A 17,035-nucleotide genomic window follows, 5' to 3' on the forward strand; every position below is an offset into this window, starting at 1 on the left:
CTCTCTCTCTCTCTCTCTCTCTCTCTCTCTCTCTCTCACGCACAGAGCTCACCAGAAACAGAGTGAGGGCTTCCTCATATCTCTGTGTGCCTCTGTCACCAGGCGGCTACCGGCAGGGGAGCACAGGAATGAGGCTGTCTTCCCAAAATAACCAGACAGAGGGGAATACCAGCTGATAGCTTTGGAATTAAGCTTTCCATCTCTGCACTCCATTCTGGTCTCCCTCCCCCTCCTTTCTCTCTCTCTCTCTCTCTCTCTCTCTCTCTCTCTCTCTCTCTCTCTCTCTCTCTCTCTCTCTCTCTCTCTCCTCTCTCCCTTTGTCTTCCTCAAGCTGAAGTAAGAAAAGACTGTATGGGATCTCTGGCTCAGTTTGTTGTGAGTGAGTCAATCATGAATGAGGTATTTTTAGGCTTTGGGTCGTAATGTGGTGTAATAAAAGAGGGTGTGGTTAAGCTTGAGTCCTAGGTGTGGTTGGCTCTGCACTATATAAAGTTCTGATTAAATGTCTCAGGTTCAGCACAGTGCTCTGTAGTCCTGACAGGTTAGCTAAGTCGACCCGAGGGTGCTGGCTTGTGGCGCTGTTGAAGTTTTGTCATTTTGCTTTGGACTGCATATTAAAGGTTTTGGGAGAAAGGCAGGTGGATTTCATTCTTCGCTTTTACAGTTGTATTAGACCAGTAGAACTGCACATATTGCACAGTATCGCTCACTGGGAAGTTGTTGTTTCTGCTTATTGTACATGCTGCAAGTGAGTGCGTGAGTGTGTCATTTTAAGTGGCCGTTCTTGGGAGTTTTAAATAGGTGCTAGTTATGGTCCTGCTAAACTCTGGCTTAAAGTGAATTTCAGTGGCGGTGTCTTGTGACACAACCTTGTTATTGCTTCCAGCCGGAATACAAACAGGTAGGACCGGTAAGTGAACTTCAAATTTTTAAACCTTCTATCAATATCAGTATACTTATAGTGCTGAATTTTTTTATAAATCCCAGTTTTTACCCTTGTGCTGTACAAACTTGATGGGTTACAGCAAGTAAATGAAATATTGTAAGTATATTGTAAATACATTTCTGTAGATTTTATTATGTTCATATTCATAGGTCCTTAACATGCTTATATATATATATATATATATATATATATATATATATATATATATATATATATAAAGAATGATTAAATGTATCCCTCTTACCAAACTGAAATGGTATAATGCTGATCTGACAATTAAAATACACTGCCAGTACTGTCATATTTTCTTGCTTTTATTACAGCAGAACACAGAAGCAGAAGACATCCACAACTCACAGACACCAGCTGTAATCAGGCATTGAGTATGAGAGCAAGCTTCCAGTTTGTATAGGAACAAACAGTAACAAACCAAAAAGAGGGGGCTTCGAAAACGTCTCAGCACAAGGACAGCGTCGTTAAGTTTAGCCTGAAATTCTTGAAGCTGTACAGCACTCTTCTCTACTCCTAATGTCCAGGACTGCTTAGTAACAGAGAGTCAAATAAGCCAGTCTTCTTGGCAAGCAGCGTCTTTTTTTAGGGTCTTGGCACAAGCACGGTTCCCGGTTCAGTGCGATAAGGAGCAGAAGAGGCTTGCAGGAAGGGACCCCCCCCCCCCTCGGAGATGCCAGCTGTGGGTGGTTCTGTGGCAGTGTCTTAGCTGGTTGTTGTGAACAGTTTGAACCAAGCAATCAGCAAGTATACTGCTGCAGAAATGCTTCACCAAGTGGCTGTGCTCTCCACAGCTCTGCACGTGGAAGTCTGCATAAAGGCTTAATCTCACTTCTACTGCAAAGTCAGGTTACAGAAACCCACATTCCTGCTTTTAAAAACATCAGGACAGTCTGCATGGTCATATTAGAAGACATTTATACTGTTGTTATTTATATTGATATTAATTATACTAATGATCGTAATGATGTTATCTTATAATAATAATAATAATAATAAGATTATTACATTACAGTACATGAAAATAATGCTGATAGTAATGATGCCATCTTTTTAGTAGTATTATTGATTGTAAGATACATATTCAGTATTCTGTGTAAATTAAAATGTTACTAACAATAAAATCTTTTTTTTTTCATGTCCTATAATGAAGCAGTATTGTTTTCTTAAATATTGTTGACCCACAGTTATGCTACATTTGATAATTAAACATGATTACAGAGTAACTGTTTACCGCATTCTCCAAAAAGTGTTCCCTTCTGCTCACACTCCATAGATGAAAACTAGACCTTCTTGGTTTTACAACCCATCCAGTCACTCTAATCAAAACAGAGGTACATCTGATACTACCTGCAGCAGAAGGAGGTTATCATTCTCTTATACAAGATCTGCTGCAGGCCAGGGAAGCAAAACAAAAATATGAACAGAAGGAATTGATAGCTAGGCTATAATTCGGTTTGGTCAAGGATTGAGGCTAGGGTTAAGGTAATAAAATAGTACAAAGGTGTTTGGTAATATCTCAAGGCAATTGCTGGTAACTGTTACACAATTATTCTAAAGCATTCTTACGTTAAACGAATAAGTCAAGTCGACAAACGTCATGGCAAGTAGACAGGATTGTAGGCACCATGTGTCTATAATCTATGAAGTTACAGATCAGTTACCAATTTGTAAAGAAGTACAGAATATTTGTAAAACCCTACAGGACGCTACACCTTTAAAGTGGTTACCTTACACAAGACCCACTGCCTGTCCCCGACTGCCACTTCAAAAAACTGTCTGCTCTGCTCAGGGTCACTTCAGGTCTTCCTGCAAGATTATCAGTGATTCTCTATAAGCTATCATCAAGAACCACAGCTGTTAAGTGCTGCAAAACCACTTTGTTTTGGGACATGTATTTAATCTTAGCAAGTGAAAAGAGAGGGGCCTGGCCCAAGTGACCTGTAAAAGTATAGATTAGCACAGCAGTAAACTTCTTCCTTTTAATCTGGTCTATATACATTAAATTAAACCACTGTCTGCTGATCCTTCAGGTACGCTGTCAGTTACAGGGGGCTTTGTAACATGTTCACTTCTGACATGTTGCATTTCCTAGCATGTGTGTTTTGTGCAGTTCTCTTTTGCTGTTTCTTCTTTAGATTGTTATTTATCAGGCTTGTTATAACTTGTGACCTTTTTCAACCTCGGAGGCCGCTTCTGGAAAGACTCCTAGAAGCTTCATTTCCAAAGTGGTTCTAGCAATGGCCAGTAGGGGTGTGCAACTGTAACTTCTGTCCCCTCTGCAACTGTGGCAACTATGACTTAGTAAACGAAAACTCAAATCAGCAATATCCCAAGAAAATCATTTCTCCAATTACCCTTACTAATATACACATAAACTACAGTATACACTTTATAATGCAGTTATCTTTATAAAAGTTTACCACCGTAGTTTTGCAGTTTTACAGTGCTTTCCCCAAGGCTTTACTATGCATTTACCATACTGTAGTTTATCCTGGTTTGCCATGTTTATAAATATGCTTTACCGTACCATTCTTTACAATGCTTACCTATGCTTTACCGTGCTTTCGCTATGCTTTTATTACACTTTTCTGTGCTTTTACTATAGAAAACTTTTATAAGGGTATTTTGGACAATGCTGGTCTATTCTAGAGCAATGAAGTTCTGTAACGCACTCTGAATTACCCTTAGATCCCAAGGACTGTGTGTATGCTGCAGTGATGTACCACAGATATACTGTACAGCGCTGTGTCCTGTTCCAAGCACAGGGTCAGGACATTCATTGTGAGGCATGGATACAGATGGTAACCTTGTCTGCCCTGCATAGACATTCTGCTGCAGTAGAAGTTAGGACAGGTCTGTGCAGCAGAAAGCATTCTCTTCTCAGCAGCCCTGCTCCTGATGCAGAGAGAGCAATTTAACACAGCACCTAACATAGCAGCTTTGGTATCAGCCTTTTCAGATTTTTTTTTTTAGTCTGCCATTTCTATAGTAATACCTACTTCATCACGTAGCTGTATTTAGGGGGCAATAAGTGGCCACAGTTTTTTTTTTTTCTTTTTTTTCTGTGTGTATGCATGGATGGATAACGGCGCTTGAACAAATATATCATCCTACCATGTCAAAGAAGTAGCAGGGTAATAATGCCTGTTGGGCTTACAGAGTCGGGTAGTAGCAAACATGTTTTATCAGGCAGAAGCTTTGACCCACTTTAGGTATAAACCATGGGTACGTTAACTCCACTGCATTCCGTGTGAAGAACAGATCGGTATGACGGATGCTGTGGGGGATGGGTTGGTGCATAGCTCTCCTATGCAGCAGGGACAATGATAGCCCACTTGCACACATAGCACTTTGGATGTGCCCACTGATCGGAGAGCAATAATGCCTGTCTAGTTACTGCAAACCAATGCTGAGTCCAGAACCCTTGGAGGTGCAAGGTCACTTCAATAATTTCAGGCAGACATTGAAGCAGCATTTGATACATCCCTTAGAGTAAAGCTCTTCAGTTGTAAACGCTGTGGCTTTTAACGCTGCTGAAAATGGAGGTTCTTTTTACAACGCATCAGCAAAACGCAGATGTCAAATGTTGCCCTGGATGGGTGCTCTTGAATGGAAAATACGTCCCCTTTATTCTATTTAGGTCTGAGGACCCAGTCCTTTGATCAGACATGGTGTACAACACACGAGTGAGGGCTTCTCTGACTTCACAGCCTATTTGAAGAAGGAGGAAAGAAATGGCTTGGAAGTTATTAACAAATTGAGCCCGTCTGGCTGGGAGCTGCCTGTTTACCTCCGGCTGTGGAAATCTAATAGGAACTTTTACAATGCATGACAAGCCTCTTGTGGGTCTATTAAATATAGCCTTCTCAATCTCTTTCTTATTTGAAAGCATGCTGGACTTTCCATTAATGACTCATACATTGCATGCTAGGTTTGCTGGGGCTTCCATCATAAAGAATTTTATTGCAATGATCCTCCTAGCGACCAGCACAATATAGACCGACTAACCATGTGCAAACAAGGCTGTGTCAGTCCCTTTCCATTTAGAGACAGCTGAAGATCCAGCGCTCTCTTTAAAATATATTGTGATCTATATTGTGTATTATGTACAGCTCTGGCCAAAAGTTTTGCATCACCTTGTAGAATTAACACATTTTGCTTCATAAAGTCGAATGAAACCTGCTGATGAATGTTACTTTAACATTGAATTACATACCGCTTTGTAGTTTTCCATATACTTAACAAAAAACTGTACTATGGCGTTTGATTACATGATGTTAAATAAAAGATCTAAATTATGTTTATATAGTTTTTTTTTTTTTTAATGATGTCTCAACCCTAAAATCCTAGGTGGTGTAAAAATGTTAGCCATTACACATACACGACACCACTGCAGAACTTCAGCTACGGGAATAGGGAACGCCAGCTGTCCAGCGTGGGCACAGGAAGCAGGACACAATGTTGAGTTCTTGGCTGAGTGGCAGCCCAACCTTCAGCGGTTAATGTGACTGTTGGTTTCTGCTCTGCCAGCAAGCATGTGTAAACATGAGACACCTTGTGTTTGCATTGCCCAGCTATTAAACCTTTGCTGCAGGACGGTGCTGCAGAAAACGTCCTCTGTGTGGAGATGATATGCGGGGATAATAACACTGGATTAAAAAATGGATTGAAAAAAAAACATTAGAACACTGTAGAACAACTATTAATAGTTGTCTAATGTAAAAGTACTTTGGCTGATGCACTGTAATGTTAAATTGCTGTTTTTAAACTACAGTCTAAACGTATTTTAAAAAACGGTAGTGAGGAAACTTGGTGATATATTTACATTGTACCACTAAATTGGTCGACATTTTTCTTTTTTCGGCTGCCATTTCCCCTCAAATTTAAACAAAAGGCAATAGGCATAGATTTCATATGTTAAAGTAGACTGTCCATATATATATATATATATATATATATATATATATATATATATATATATATATATATATATATATATATATATCACCGTTAAAACAACAATCATGTTGAATTCATATAGGGTTATCTGCCGTATCCCCATAGTTAATGGTTAAAAAGCAAATTGTATGACGTTTTATTTTTAGGAATATTGCGACCTACACAAAAGTCAGTTCATCAAAACTTTCTTGTTACAATGTGAATTTATTTACAACAGAGACCTCTAGTGTCTAGAACTCTCCACTCAAGTGTGCCAAACAAAACTGGGGCTTTTTATAACAGCTATTTACAGGAGCACTGTAGCATTATACCTGCTGCTAAAATGGTTTAAATAACGTACCAGTCATTTTGTTTTCATTATTAACATCCTGACAGCTTTTTACACTTACAACTTTAAAGTCTGTTTCAAAGCTCTTTTTAAAATGGCCGCTCTAGTGCACTGTAGGAAAAAAAAAAAACATAACAAGTGCTCTTTCTTTTCCGTACCACATCATGGATCCTTACACTATCTCGCATTTTCGAAAAGAGCTTTGAAACAGACTTTAAAGTTATAAGTGTAAAAAAATATTTTAATAGCTTGTACTGTATTTTTTTTCCTGAAATGTGTCGGCGTGCGGTACCTCAAAACAGTTTGTTTCTTTCTTGATATTCATATGAAATATCTGAGTCACTTGCATGTATTTACAGCGGGTTTGGCCGCTGTGAATTCCTGTGTTTGCTATGTGAAGTAGGCTGTTCTCGCTGGACCTGATCACCTCACCTCCTGTGCTAATGTTGCAGCTACCGCAGTCACGTGCAGGAGCTAATTGAGGGAGCTCAGCTGTTAAGCATTCCAATGCAGGTAGCTTGACTAGTATCAGCTACACCTTGCATGAACATTACTAATCAACGTGATTATTTGCACAGTAAAAGTTACACTCCTGTATGAACCACCCTGCAATCCTCAAGTCTCCTAGCAAAGACATGCACAGTCAATTATATTAACATATGCATTGATTTAAAATATTCTAATCATAGTAATGAAAACGACAGAAAGCAACAGCAACACACATTAGTTGTATCACACTGCCTTTCAAGAGTATACACATAGTTGTCATGCCTGATGATCAAATTGATTTTAACATTGTAAATCTTTTTATGTTTAACCTCTTGTACGAGAAAGTCGACTAGGGAAAAACAAGAAAGGGAAGTTTTTTTGGACTGCTGCATCTGGGCAGAGTCGTGTTGTATCCTGCTAAATCAATTGGATGAAAGGATGAGAAAGCAAAAAAAAAAAAAAAGAAGCAATTTAAGTAATTGAACAAGAAGCACTCTGGATGATTGCAGACTTGCTACTTGCTCTCTGGGATCCTTCATTGGACGTGCCTGTGTGACAGCGCCCGATGCCACAAGCTGCCTCCGTGTTATCCTAATGGTTTGTACATCTCCACTGGTGTCGTCGTGACTCGTGAACTGGTCAGGTGACACCCTGGGTTAGAACTGCCAAAGCAGACCGTGGTTTTGATATTGTGTGTCTGCGTCACCTCAGGACTCTCGAGTCACGTGGAATGTAGCTCTGCAGGTCACATTTAATTCCGATTATTTTTGTGTTTTCGTGCAGGGTTAGCCGCTTGTAAAACACTGCAGTTTATCATTTGAAAAAAAAGCAGCGTTGCTCTCAATAGCATTGCGCGTATTAACACAGGGAGGTGGAAATGTCCTAATTCTAATCTGCATTCCTGCAGCGCGCTCTTTCTCCCAGCAAACACAGCGAAATTGATTGCTTGACAAGCGGGATCAATAAGTACGAACATGTTTACCAGTATGTTTATGAGCCTTCAGGAGGAGTGAGAGGTAAAACAAACAGCTCCCATAGAAAACCAGACTGACGAGTAATACAACGTTAGCCTCCTGTTTTAATCTATTAATGAATCTTTAAGGACGAAGAATAATAACTAAAGCATAAACCTTCTTAAAACACTAACCATTAAACAGGTGGCGGTCAAATGTATTTATTTCAAATGTATTTATGTAACCACGTGTATTCAGTATAAACCTTGCAGCACTGTTAGGGATGGGAACCAGCTTTATCAGAACTGAATGGGATGGGTTCACATATACTGCATCAGCTGGACCTTGCATATGGTGGAACGTGTGTGCAAACGATCTTTATTATGTAGATAAACTAGACTGTCAACAAGGTCTGGTGGCTAGTGTAAATACAGGTACTGTAAACGCTGGAAGCATGCAGTAAACAAACATCAAAGCATTACAGTTCAGTGTAACAAATTGCCAGACAGTGCAGCTTTGAGTATTTGGAGTGAATTGCTCTTTTGTTCTTGGAATAAATGTTAAGCAAACAGAAGATTCCCATGATCTCATTCTCAGAGTACCGACGCTGAGGTTGTGACGCCTACATTACAAGCAGAGCTACCGGCTTTCAGAGGATAAGACACCACATAAATATGGTACAGACGACATAGAAATTGGACTGCAAAATAAAACTGAAGTGTGCATTAATATACCAGCATGTATTTATCAGCATGTACCATTGCATAGCAGTTTGATCCATTCCTGGTTTTACCGTGAGTTTAATAAGACACACCTGAGCTCGTTACCTATCCACTGTAGCTAATCAAGCTCGTAGTAAAACACGGAACTGGTGACACTACTATGCAGTAGGAGTCTTATTTCCATCCCTGCCGTACTGTCCTGTATTGTATTCTGCCTGGGTGTTGTTCTGTAATATGGGATAATAATGGCAAAGGGTAATCTTATACAGAATAGCACTACGTCATAACATTTGCATATTTCAACACACCAGTGACATCACAAGGATATGAACCTTTTTGAACTTCCATGGTACCCACTACCTTATCAGCAGCAGCATGCTGTCTCTTCTTTAGCATTGTGGGATGTTTAATAATGTTGCCATTGCAGGCGTCTGCCATTGGTTCTCTTATAATTTCCTCAGGGCATTGCTGTACATCTAGAACAGGCTGCGTAACAATGACACTGGAGTACAGCTCCTGCATCACGGCTTTCTTCCAGTCAAATTACATGCACAAAAAAACAAAAAATAAAAAATTCAAACTAAGTTGCTATTGCCAATCACGTCACATCACATCTCTCAGAAACGTAATACTGTACTGTAGCTCCCGACTGTGGTCATGAGGAGGCGATGTGCTGAAGCCCAGCACGTGCAGTAATCCGCTTCTCCTGTATTTTAGAGAGGTGACGGAAGAGTTGCAGAGAGACTGTGTTGCAACTTTCCCTCCGCAAGAACACCGGCCAGGGTTTAGACTTTGTCTCACATGATCTTGTTTTCGGGATATTATTATGAAGAAAACATAAAGATATTAGGGGGTGGGCAGCTGAAGGAGCCGTTTGGTTTCCGGGTTAAAATGTTATGAGATATATGCTTATTCAAGATGCAGCATAGTAGTTGAACATTATCCAAAACTTTAAAACGAAGTTTTATTTTAGTTTTTTTTTTTTTTTTTTTAATCAAGTTTTTTTTTTTGTAAAGTTGCATTTACTGGCTGTATAAGAAAACACTTTTCTTTTGTGAGGTATCGTCTACGGTCTACTTTGTTTGTTTTTTTAACTGCAGTCGTTTTTTCTTTCTTAATTTTTTATTTGTTGTTGTTCTAACCCGGTAAGCTTTGACAAATACAGTGAACATGTTCTGCACAGCCTGAACGCGTTTACAAAGCTGTATATTTTCTGTTTTACTTTTACAAAGATAAAAGCTGGGTTTTTGTTGAAGAACATTCATAGTTTTACACCAGAACGAAGCAATGGCTGTTCTCCGAACAGAAGTGTTTTTGTACGAGCGAGCTGTTATTTTGATTTCGTGCTTCTTATCTTTTTTGGGCTCCTGTTTAATCATATTTACTTACATGCTCTGGGCTGATTTAAGAACTAAACCGAGGAAACTGCTGGTTTTCCTATCGGTTGCCGATTTGCTGTCTGCGGTTTCTTACTTTTACGGAGTTTTGAGGGATTTTGATTCGGATTCCTGGGACTGCGTGCTTCAAGGGTCTGTGTCTACATTTGCAAACACAAGCTCGTTTTTCTGGACGGTCGCTGTAGCCATCTACTTGTATATTTTCATTGTGAGATCTGACCAGAGGACGGCAAACGGCTTGCTTTTGTGGTTTCACATCATCAGGTAAGCAAAGTTACCTTTCTGTGTTTGCCATCAAACCATGGCCTATAACATATACAGAAGACGTTGAGTAGACTTTGGTTTTAAATCAGTTGGTGGTTGTAATTTTTATATATATATATAGATATATATAGATATATATATATAGATATAGATAGATAGATAGATAAAGAGAGAGAGCTACACATTTTAATAATGTATTTCCAAGCGTTCTCATCAATAAAATAATTATACATAAAAAAAAAAAAATGTAAATGATCAACACGTTTGAAACTGTATTTGTTAGTTCTATAACCAGGAGTTGAAGGGGTTAGCCATATGATACCTGCATCGTTTGGGGAGTTCCCTGCTGTTCTGAGCTCTCAACTTTGCAACGGGGTTGAGGTTATATAGTTGAATAACAGAGGGAGAAGACTGTTCAGTTTATCTGTGTTCAAGTTACATGCTCAGTAAGCGCATGTTCAGAATGAAAAGGTAAATACAAAGGCAATAAAAAGGCAACTATATATATATATATATATATATATATATATATATATATATATATATATATATATAATATATATATATAATATATATATATCATGTTTTTATAATGCAGTATCATTATTTAACTGGTTTATTGAAGTGTGATGTACTATGCATGGACATGCAGTTATTTTATTGTCAGCTTTTGCAGCAGATACAAATGATTGCACTTGGCTGCTTTTATATTTTAAGTGATTGCAAGTATCACCTCCTTGCCAGGAATTGTACAGAGAACAACATTTAAGTGATTAAGATCTTGGTTATATAAAGAAAATTAACCATCAATCTTGTAACCCCTGCAAAGGACTTGCATTGCATCAGGGAGAGCATGCATCACCCGGCCACACTTTCGGAGAAAGAAGGAGGGGTTTCCCACATTGTAAGATAGCAGAGCCCCTTCTCTCAAACTGGTCTTTCCCAAACTCCATGCAGACTGCAGGATTAGAAACCGTTGAAATTCACTTGTTGAACTATTTGCATATATGGAATGGTTGTTACTGTATATTTCCAAATTCAAAACATCAGCTGTTTCCTGTAAAATATCAGCTGTTTCCTGTAAAATGTCATCATTTTTTTTACTAATGTACTTGATGTCTATAATTATTGATTCCTATAGCTTTTGGGTCCCTGGATATCACAGGGAATGACAACAATGCAGAGAGTAACTTTGTATAACACAGCAGATCTGCTCCAGTGGTGCATGTTTTAAAGGGCTGCCTATCACTACTATGAGCTAAAATACCGCTTCCTGTCAAGAAGCAGCAGTTTAACACTTTGGGCTGTCGTTTTATGCTCGATCACCACATTCTGTCTTTAAAAATAGCAGTTTCATCCATTCCAGGTTTTAACACAAGCTTGATTAGCCATTGTGTATAGGTTACAAGCTCAGGTCTTATTAAGCTCCTTCTACAACCTGGAATGGATCAAACTGCTGTGCAGTGGGAGTCATATTTCCATCCCTGCCATGCAGCACCTGGGTCCAACACCGCTGTCACACAGCTATCTGCAATTAGGAAATTAAATTTAGTTTTTTTTAAATAAGTTGTGCACTCGTTAAACATGTATGAGAACACTAACCACAGCTGTATGACAATATAACTCTTGGGATTTTAATACGTTGGCAGTGATTAATCCGTGATCATTCGTATCCTGGCCGTTTTTCTTTTATGAATGTTAATTAAATGAACGCATAAAGGCATCTAATTCTGTTCCGTTTGCCAAGTTACAGTGAATAAAGCCATTTACAAAATGCATTGCCGTGTTCATGATTAGTGGATGCAATCTGTTATTGACGTGATACGCAAAAATTTGCTGATGCATTTTCTTACAGATTACTTTAACATTGATTAGCCAGTTAACTCTGCCGCGCAAAGAGAAATAAATGCAGCTTTCAGTGAATTAGTTCATGGAAATGTAATTTCATTAAAGGGGCAGTGCCTCATTGGCTCTATGCTAGGGCAGCTCTGTAAAAACAATTGACTTTGTGATCTGCAGATTAGGGGCTTTGTAAAAAAAAAAAAAAAAAGTAGTGAACTATCTGGCACAAGCCTTGCTTGACTTGATAAAATTAAATGGATTATTGGCTTAATTTAAGAAAGGTATAAGTTATTTATTTTCACCCGAATCTGGCCAGCTAGTCTATCGGTACAACAAAACACCATTACTGTGTATACTGTTTTGCTTCATGAGCTGTACCAGAGCCTGTATATTTTTCAGTCCTGTATAACCTCCTACTGCTGGGGGTTGTCGTAGTAGTCGCAGCAGTAAGCACCAGTGTGGCTTGCACAGAAAAGTAGTAGCAAGCACATTATCAGGGGAGAGGAAGCTTGTGTTTCTTAGCAGGATTGGGAGGCATGAGATAATTGCCCTGTTGAATTGCTGAGGCTGCTTTGGGGCTGTTGGTGGATCACTGCTGGGATTGTTACCCCCCCGGATAACTATGTTAAGAATTGCTGTTGAAGCGTTGTGAAAGCATTGGCTTTCCCTTGTGTGTTTGGCAGCAAATCCTTCACACATACGTTGATGATCACCTCTTTGTGAGCTTTTGTTTGATGGTGGTGGTGCTGTTTCAAGGTGGTGCTTCAAGTCTTGTGTCTGTGGGGATATCCTTTTTTTCTACACACATAAACCGCTGGATTTTATTCCATACAGTCCAGATGTTTTGAATGTAATCCAGGTAAAGGCTGGATTTTAAAGCCTCATTAAGCCACAGCCCAGGAGACACCAGGCTCCAAGGCAGCCATCAGCAGCAGCTTGACTGTAATTATTTGCTTTTCTTCTCCTCAGCTGGTGCGTTCCTCTGGGGATCACCATAGCAGCAGTGTCCCTGCAGAAGATTGGCTACGATGCCTCCAACGTGTCCGTGGGCTGGTGCTGGGTCAGTATCAACGCCAGCGACCAAGTTCTCTGGATGCTGCTCACAGGAAAAGTCTGGGAAATCTTGGCTTACATCACTCTCCCTATCCTTTACATCCTAATCAAAAAGCACATTAAAACTGCGGTAAGCAAAATCACTGTTTCAACTACGTAACCGAGCTGGCATTACGTAGTGCGATTCACTGTGCTTGTCTCAAACGAATGTTTAAACCACACTTGAACCAGACTTTGATTGTAACAGAAAATTAATGATAAGGTAGAATCTCAAAATCCTAACATGTCCTAGATATTTCATGGTACAACCTGCTGTTTTACAAGAACTGTTTTTGACCTACAGTTTTACCACTGCACTGCGGTCATCCACAGCTGTTAAACACTTAATCATGCTGAGCTTAGAAATACAATAATCAAATAAATGACATTTAAAATGTACAATTGTACTACTGTATATACATTTTAACTTCCCCAGGGACTCTCAAGAAAACAGGGGTTTTCTGCCTCTAGGCAGCTGTGCTGGAGGGAACACAAGTGAAGTATACTGTAGCTATGTTAAGGTCAAAGCCCTTCTCCTCTGGGAGTTGCATGGGGGGGTTAGGAAACACCTAATCATTCCTTATGATTTTGCATCATGAGAACATCCAAATCCTATTGAAGGGATCAAGCATGGTACATTTTTCTGGCATGACTTAAAATATATGCCTTTGTATAGGCTGTAGTTTAAAATGCATGTCCACAATTATCCAAATATTGGGGATTATTGTACAGTACTGTACATCTACCATTTAATAATTATTCTTACGACTTGATAAAGCTTGTTAATGACGCTGTCACTAAGCCAGCAGGTAATGAAGTTTCATAATGGAGAGCGTGTCATATTTCAAGTGGCATCTCATATACCAGGACCAATATATAAAACGCTTGTATGGAAATCACTTCATTATGGGGAGAATGATGGATAGCAAGGGTTCTGTTTCCCAGGAGGAATTTTAACAGAGCGTGCAAAAGCACCATATCTCTTGAATGAAAGTACAGTGTAGCTCTCTGCTTGTTTTCTGTTTTGAGACGTGTGTGTGTGTGTGTGTGTGTGTGTGTGTATATATATATATATAATAATATATGTATGTGTGTGTATATATATATATATATATATATATATATATATATATATAATATATCTTGGTTCCTTTTTTTTTTTTTTTCAAAACAATGGCGATCCTAATGTGTTGATTGATTGTGTGTGTCCGTCTGGCTCTCTGTCTTTCTGTCACACGCTACATTGTCATATAAATATTTGTAGCCTTTCAAATACTGTGCAATTATTACACAATTATGAGGGCGCTCTGTATGTGCATGCAAGGACTGTTTTTTAACATTGATTCAGTCTGTAGTGTTTTTTGGGTAATCTGCATTCAGTTCCAGGCTGTACTAAAGGCCAGTGCAGTCCTGGATGAAGCTTGCCCCTGAACGGTTTTGCTCTCGTGTTTTCAGCACGCCGCTCTGTCGGAGTACAGGCCCATCCTGGCTGCTAACCCCATGTCTCAGTTCCAATCCTCCATGGCGGACACGAAGCTAACGCTCATCCCTGTCATCTTCATCACCCTGCGAATCTGGAGCACCATCCGCTTCGTCCTCACCCTCGCCGAGTCCCCTGCGGTGCAGAACCCGATGCTCGTAATCCTGCATGTGAGTTTCATCCTTCACCCGCTGCGACGTGACTGCATTAGAGCATGAACCAGGATACAGACTGCATCCGGCACGCATCAGTAAAGCATTAGAGATCTGCCTGTGGCTAACTCTTTAACTTTCTGTGACCTAATGTAACACTGGCAAAACAATATGAAACTTCTTTCAGAACAGCTGGTTTCCCATACCCTGATTTGGCACTAATCTTGGACTACCTTGCCTAAAATAGCATTAGATCAGTGCTAATCAGGGTCTGTGAAACCAGGTGTTTTATGTTTCACCGGAATCTATCCTCCCTAATCGGCATTGTGCTTTGTTTCCGCAGGGAGTTGGAAACACGTTTCAGGGAGGCGCCAACTGCATCATGTTTGTCCTCTGCACCCAGGTGGTGCGATCGCGGCTGGCGTCCGCGCTGTGCTGCAGCAGGTACGAGGCTGGCTGTACCTGCTGCAGGGGATCCGATAGCAACCAACAGCCTGTCGAGACACCACGCACAGACGAGCTGCCTGTCTGCCTGGGCTGAAGAGCAATGACCAGAATGTTTATTAACTAGCAGGACACACACAGCAGTGTACTAGCAAGTTGAGCACACAGCGGAGTGCCTTAAAGACAAGGTTGGACTGTACTGTACCGCACTGAGCGAAGCACACATATGCAAAGGGGGGGTTGGGCTTTATTTAAAAAATGAATACGCTTGTACTGTATCACACTACCAGGTAATAATGCTGCATTAGAACCTTACTCGTTCCCCTCTTAGAATTAGTCATATCACGCCTATGTGGTTGGCGTGCTCCATTTAAAGGTGCCACTGTTTGTATTGGGTCATTTGCATTGAATTTTCGTCTATTCTGCAAAATGTTTTTCAAGTAAATCTTGCTGTGAAACGCAAGCCTCTTGGTCGATTTGGAATTCAAGGAGAATTTGGAAGTTTTAAAATGACAGTATTTTTTGCATTAAAAAAAAAAAAAAAAAAACTGAACCCAAATTCAGTCCCTACCTCGGCTGGAAAAGCCACAGTATGTGTGGATATACCCTTTATGCCAGCTCTGTACAAAATAATTTTTAATGTTTTGGATTTTTTTAAGTCAATGTTATGTTACTCCATAGTGCATTCTGTAGTTCATTTGTAAAGAGTAACATGAGAGGCACAGGGCTCTTGACCAGACAAGTGGCTTTTATATTCAGCTTTAAAGGGTTACCAAGTGATTTTACTTGAGAGAATGTGAAGTGTTTATTGGTGGAGGGATGTCTTTTATAACACGATGGCTCTTTCAAAACATATGTAGCTTTCACATCCCTCTTCCCAAAATAAAAATGAAAACTGTTCAGGACTTGTACTTTTAAAAGCCTAAATACAAATCTGAAAACCTGAAGTATGAAGCCAAAGCAAATTTATTTCTTGTGTAGGTTAGTGGAAATATGATCCCATCTGCTTGGGGTTGTATTAACTGTCCATTTAAGATTTCTTCTTGAGACAGAAAGGAAACAGACACCCTGCTATAGGAAAATGCAGTTCGATACAGATTAGACTAAACAGACCCAGACTGTTATAAAACCTTAACTTGGATTGTTCCCTTTTCTTGTAAACTTTCACCACAAACGTTTCTTAAAAACAGAACTAACCAATTCCACCCAGCCACAATTCTCGAAAGCAACAACAATCACAAAATGATAATGTTCTAGACCTTAATATCCTTTATTATTTCGGTTTCAGTTTAATACATAGAGAGAGGGTTGACATTGTAAAGGTATGGCTATTTAAAAATTTCTCTGCTGGTTTTAAAGGCCTTACCACGGTTTCGGCCTGTACCCAGATACACCTGTCTGGTTCAGTATTTACATTCACACTGATGAAGGCACGAAATGCTTGTCTACCTAAAGACTTGTGCTCCCATCCCTCACTGCCAAATGAAATCCAAGGACTTGAATCCAGGCTTCAGAAGCCAGCCGCAGTTAAATCTGGGTGAAAGTTTTTCAACTACGCTCCCTGCCTCAACCCCCCCTCCCCCGGTAAGCGGTTGCATTCCTGTGAAATCAGAGCTACGGATGGCCTGTGCAAACAAACAGCTTGTACAGGATTTGGCACCGTGCCAAGTGATTAGTAATGTGACCTTGTGATTGCTTTAAGAGTTTCAGATTGAGTTGAGGAACGTCTTGTTTCCTATTCATCTGAAATCATGGATTGCACTCCCCTGAGCCAGCAGTTTGCACTGCCTTGTGAAACCTGAGACTGCATGTGTTCTCTCGTCCTGTGAGCACAGAACCTCGGTCAGCCCCAGCGCTGTCTCAGCAGGATAGCACACCCCACGCTTCTCTCTGGGCTTCCTCATGCTGGGATTGCTTTCACTTCTCTTAATCGCTTGAAGCATTTTTACTTACTG

General features: G+C 39.9%; 1 protein-coding gene across 1 annotated transcript; it reads left to right on the forward strand.

Moving 5' to 3' along the window:
- Positions 1 to 9,078: 9,078 nt before the first annotated feature.
- On the forward strand, positions 9,079 to 15,980 carry LOC117963771 (G-protein coupled receptor 157-like). Its single transcript, XM_034904914.2, has 4 exons — positions 9,079 to 10,070; positions 12,882 to 13,095; positions 14,460 to 14,654; positions 14,980 to 15,980. Exons 1-4 carry the CDS (start codon positions 9,697 to 9,699, stop codon positions 15,175 to 15,177), a joined length of 981 nt encoding a protein of 326 aa, XP_034760805.2. The 5' UTR covers positions 9,079 to 9,696; the 3' UTR covers positions 15,178 to 15,980.
- Positions 15,981 to 17,035: the final 1,055 nt, after the last annotated feature.

The sequence above is a fragment of the Acipenser ruthenus genome, chromosome 27 (assembly GCF_902713425.1).
Source record: "Acipenser ruthenus chromosome 27, fAciRut3.2 maternal haplotype, whole genome shotgun sequence".
Taxonomy (NCBI): Eukaryota; Metazoa; Chordata; class Actinopteri; order Acipenseriformes; family Acipenseridae; genus Acipenser; species Acipenser ruthenus.

Excerpts from the sequence above, each read along its gene's own strand:
- LOC117963771 (XM_034904914.2), top strand. The coding sequence starts at position 9,697 with ATGGCTGTTCTCCGAACAGAAGTGTTTTTGTACGAGCGAGCTGTTATT. Across the intron at positions 10,071-12,881 it reads TTGTGGTTTCACATCATCAG|CTGGTGCGTTCCTCTGGGGA; the intron begins GTAAGCAAAGTT and ends TCTTCTCCTCAG. Across the intron at positions 14,655-14,979 it reads CGATGCTCGTAATCCTGCAT|GGAGTTGGAAACACGTTTCA; the intron begins GTGAGTTTCATC and ends TTGTTTCCGCAG.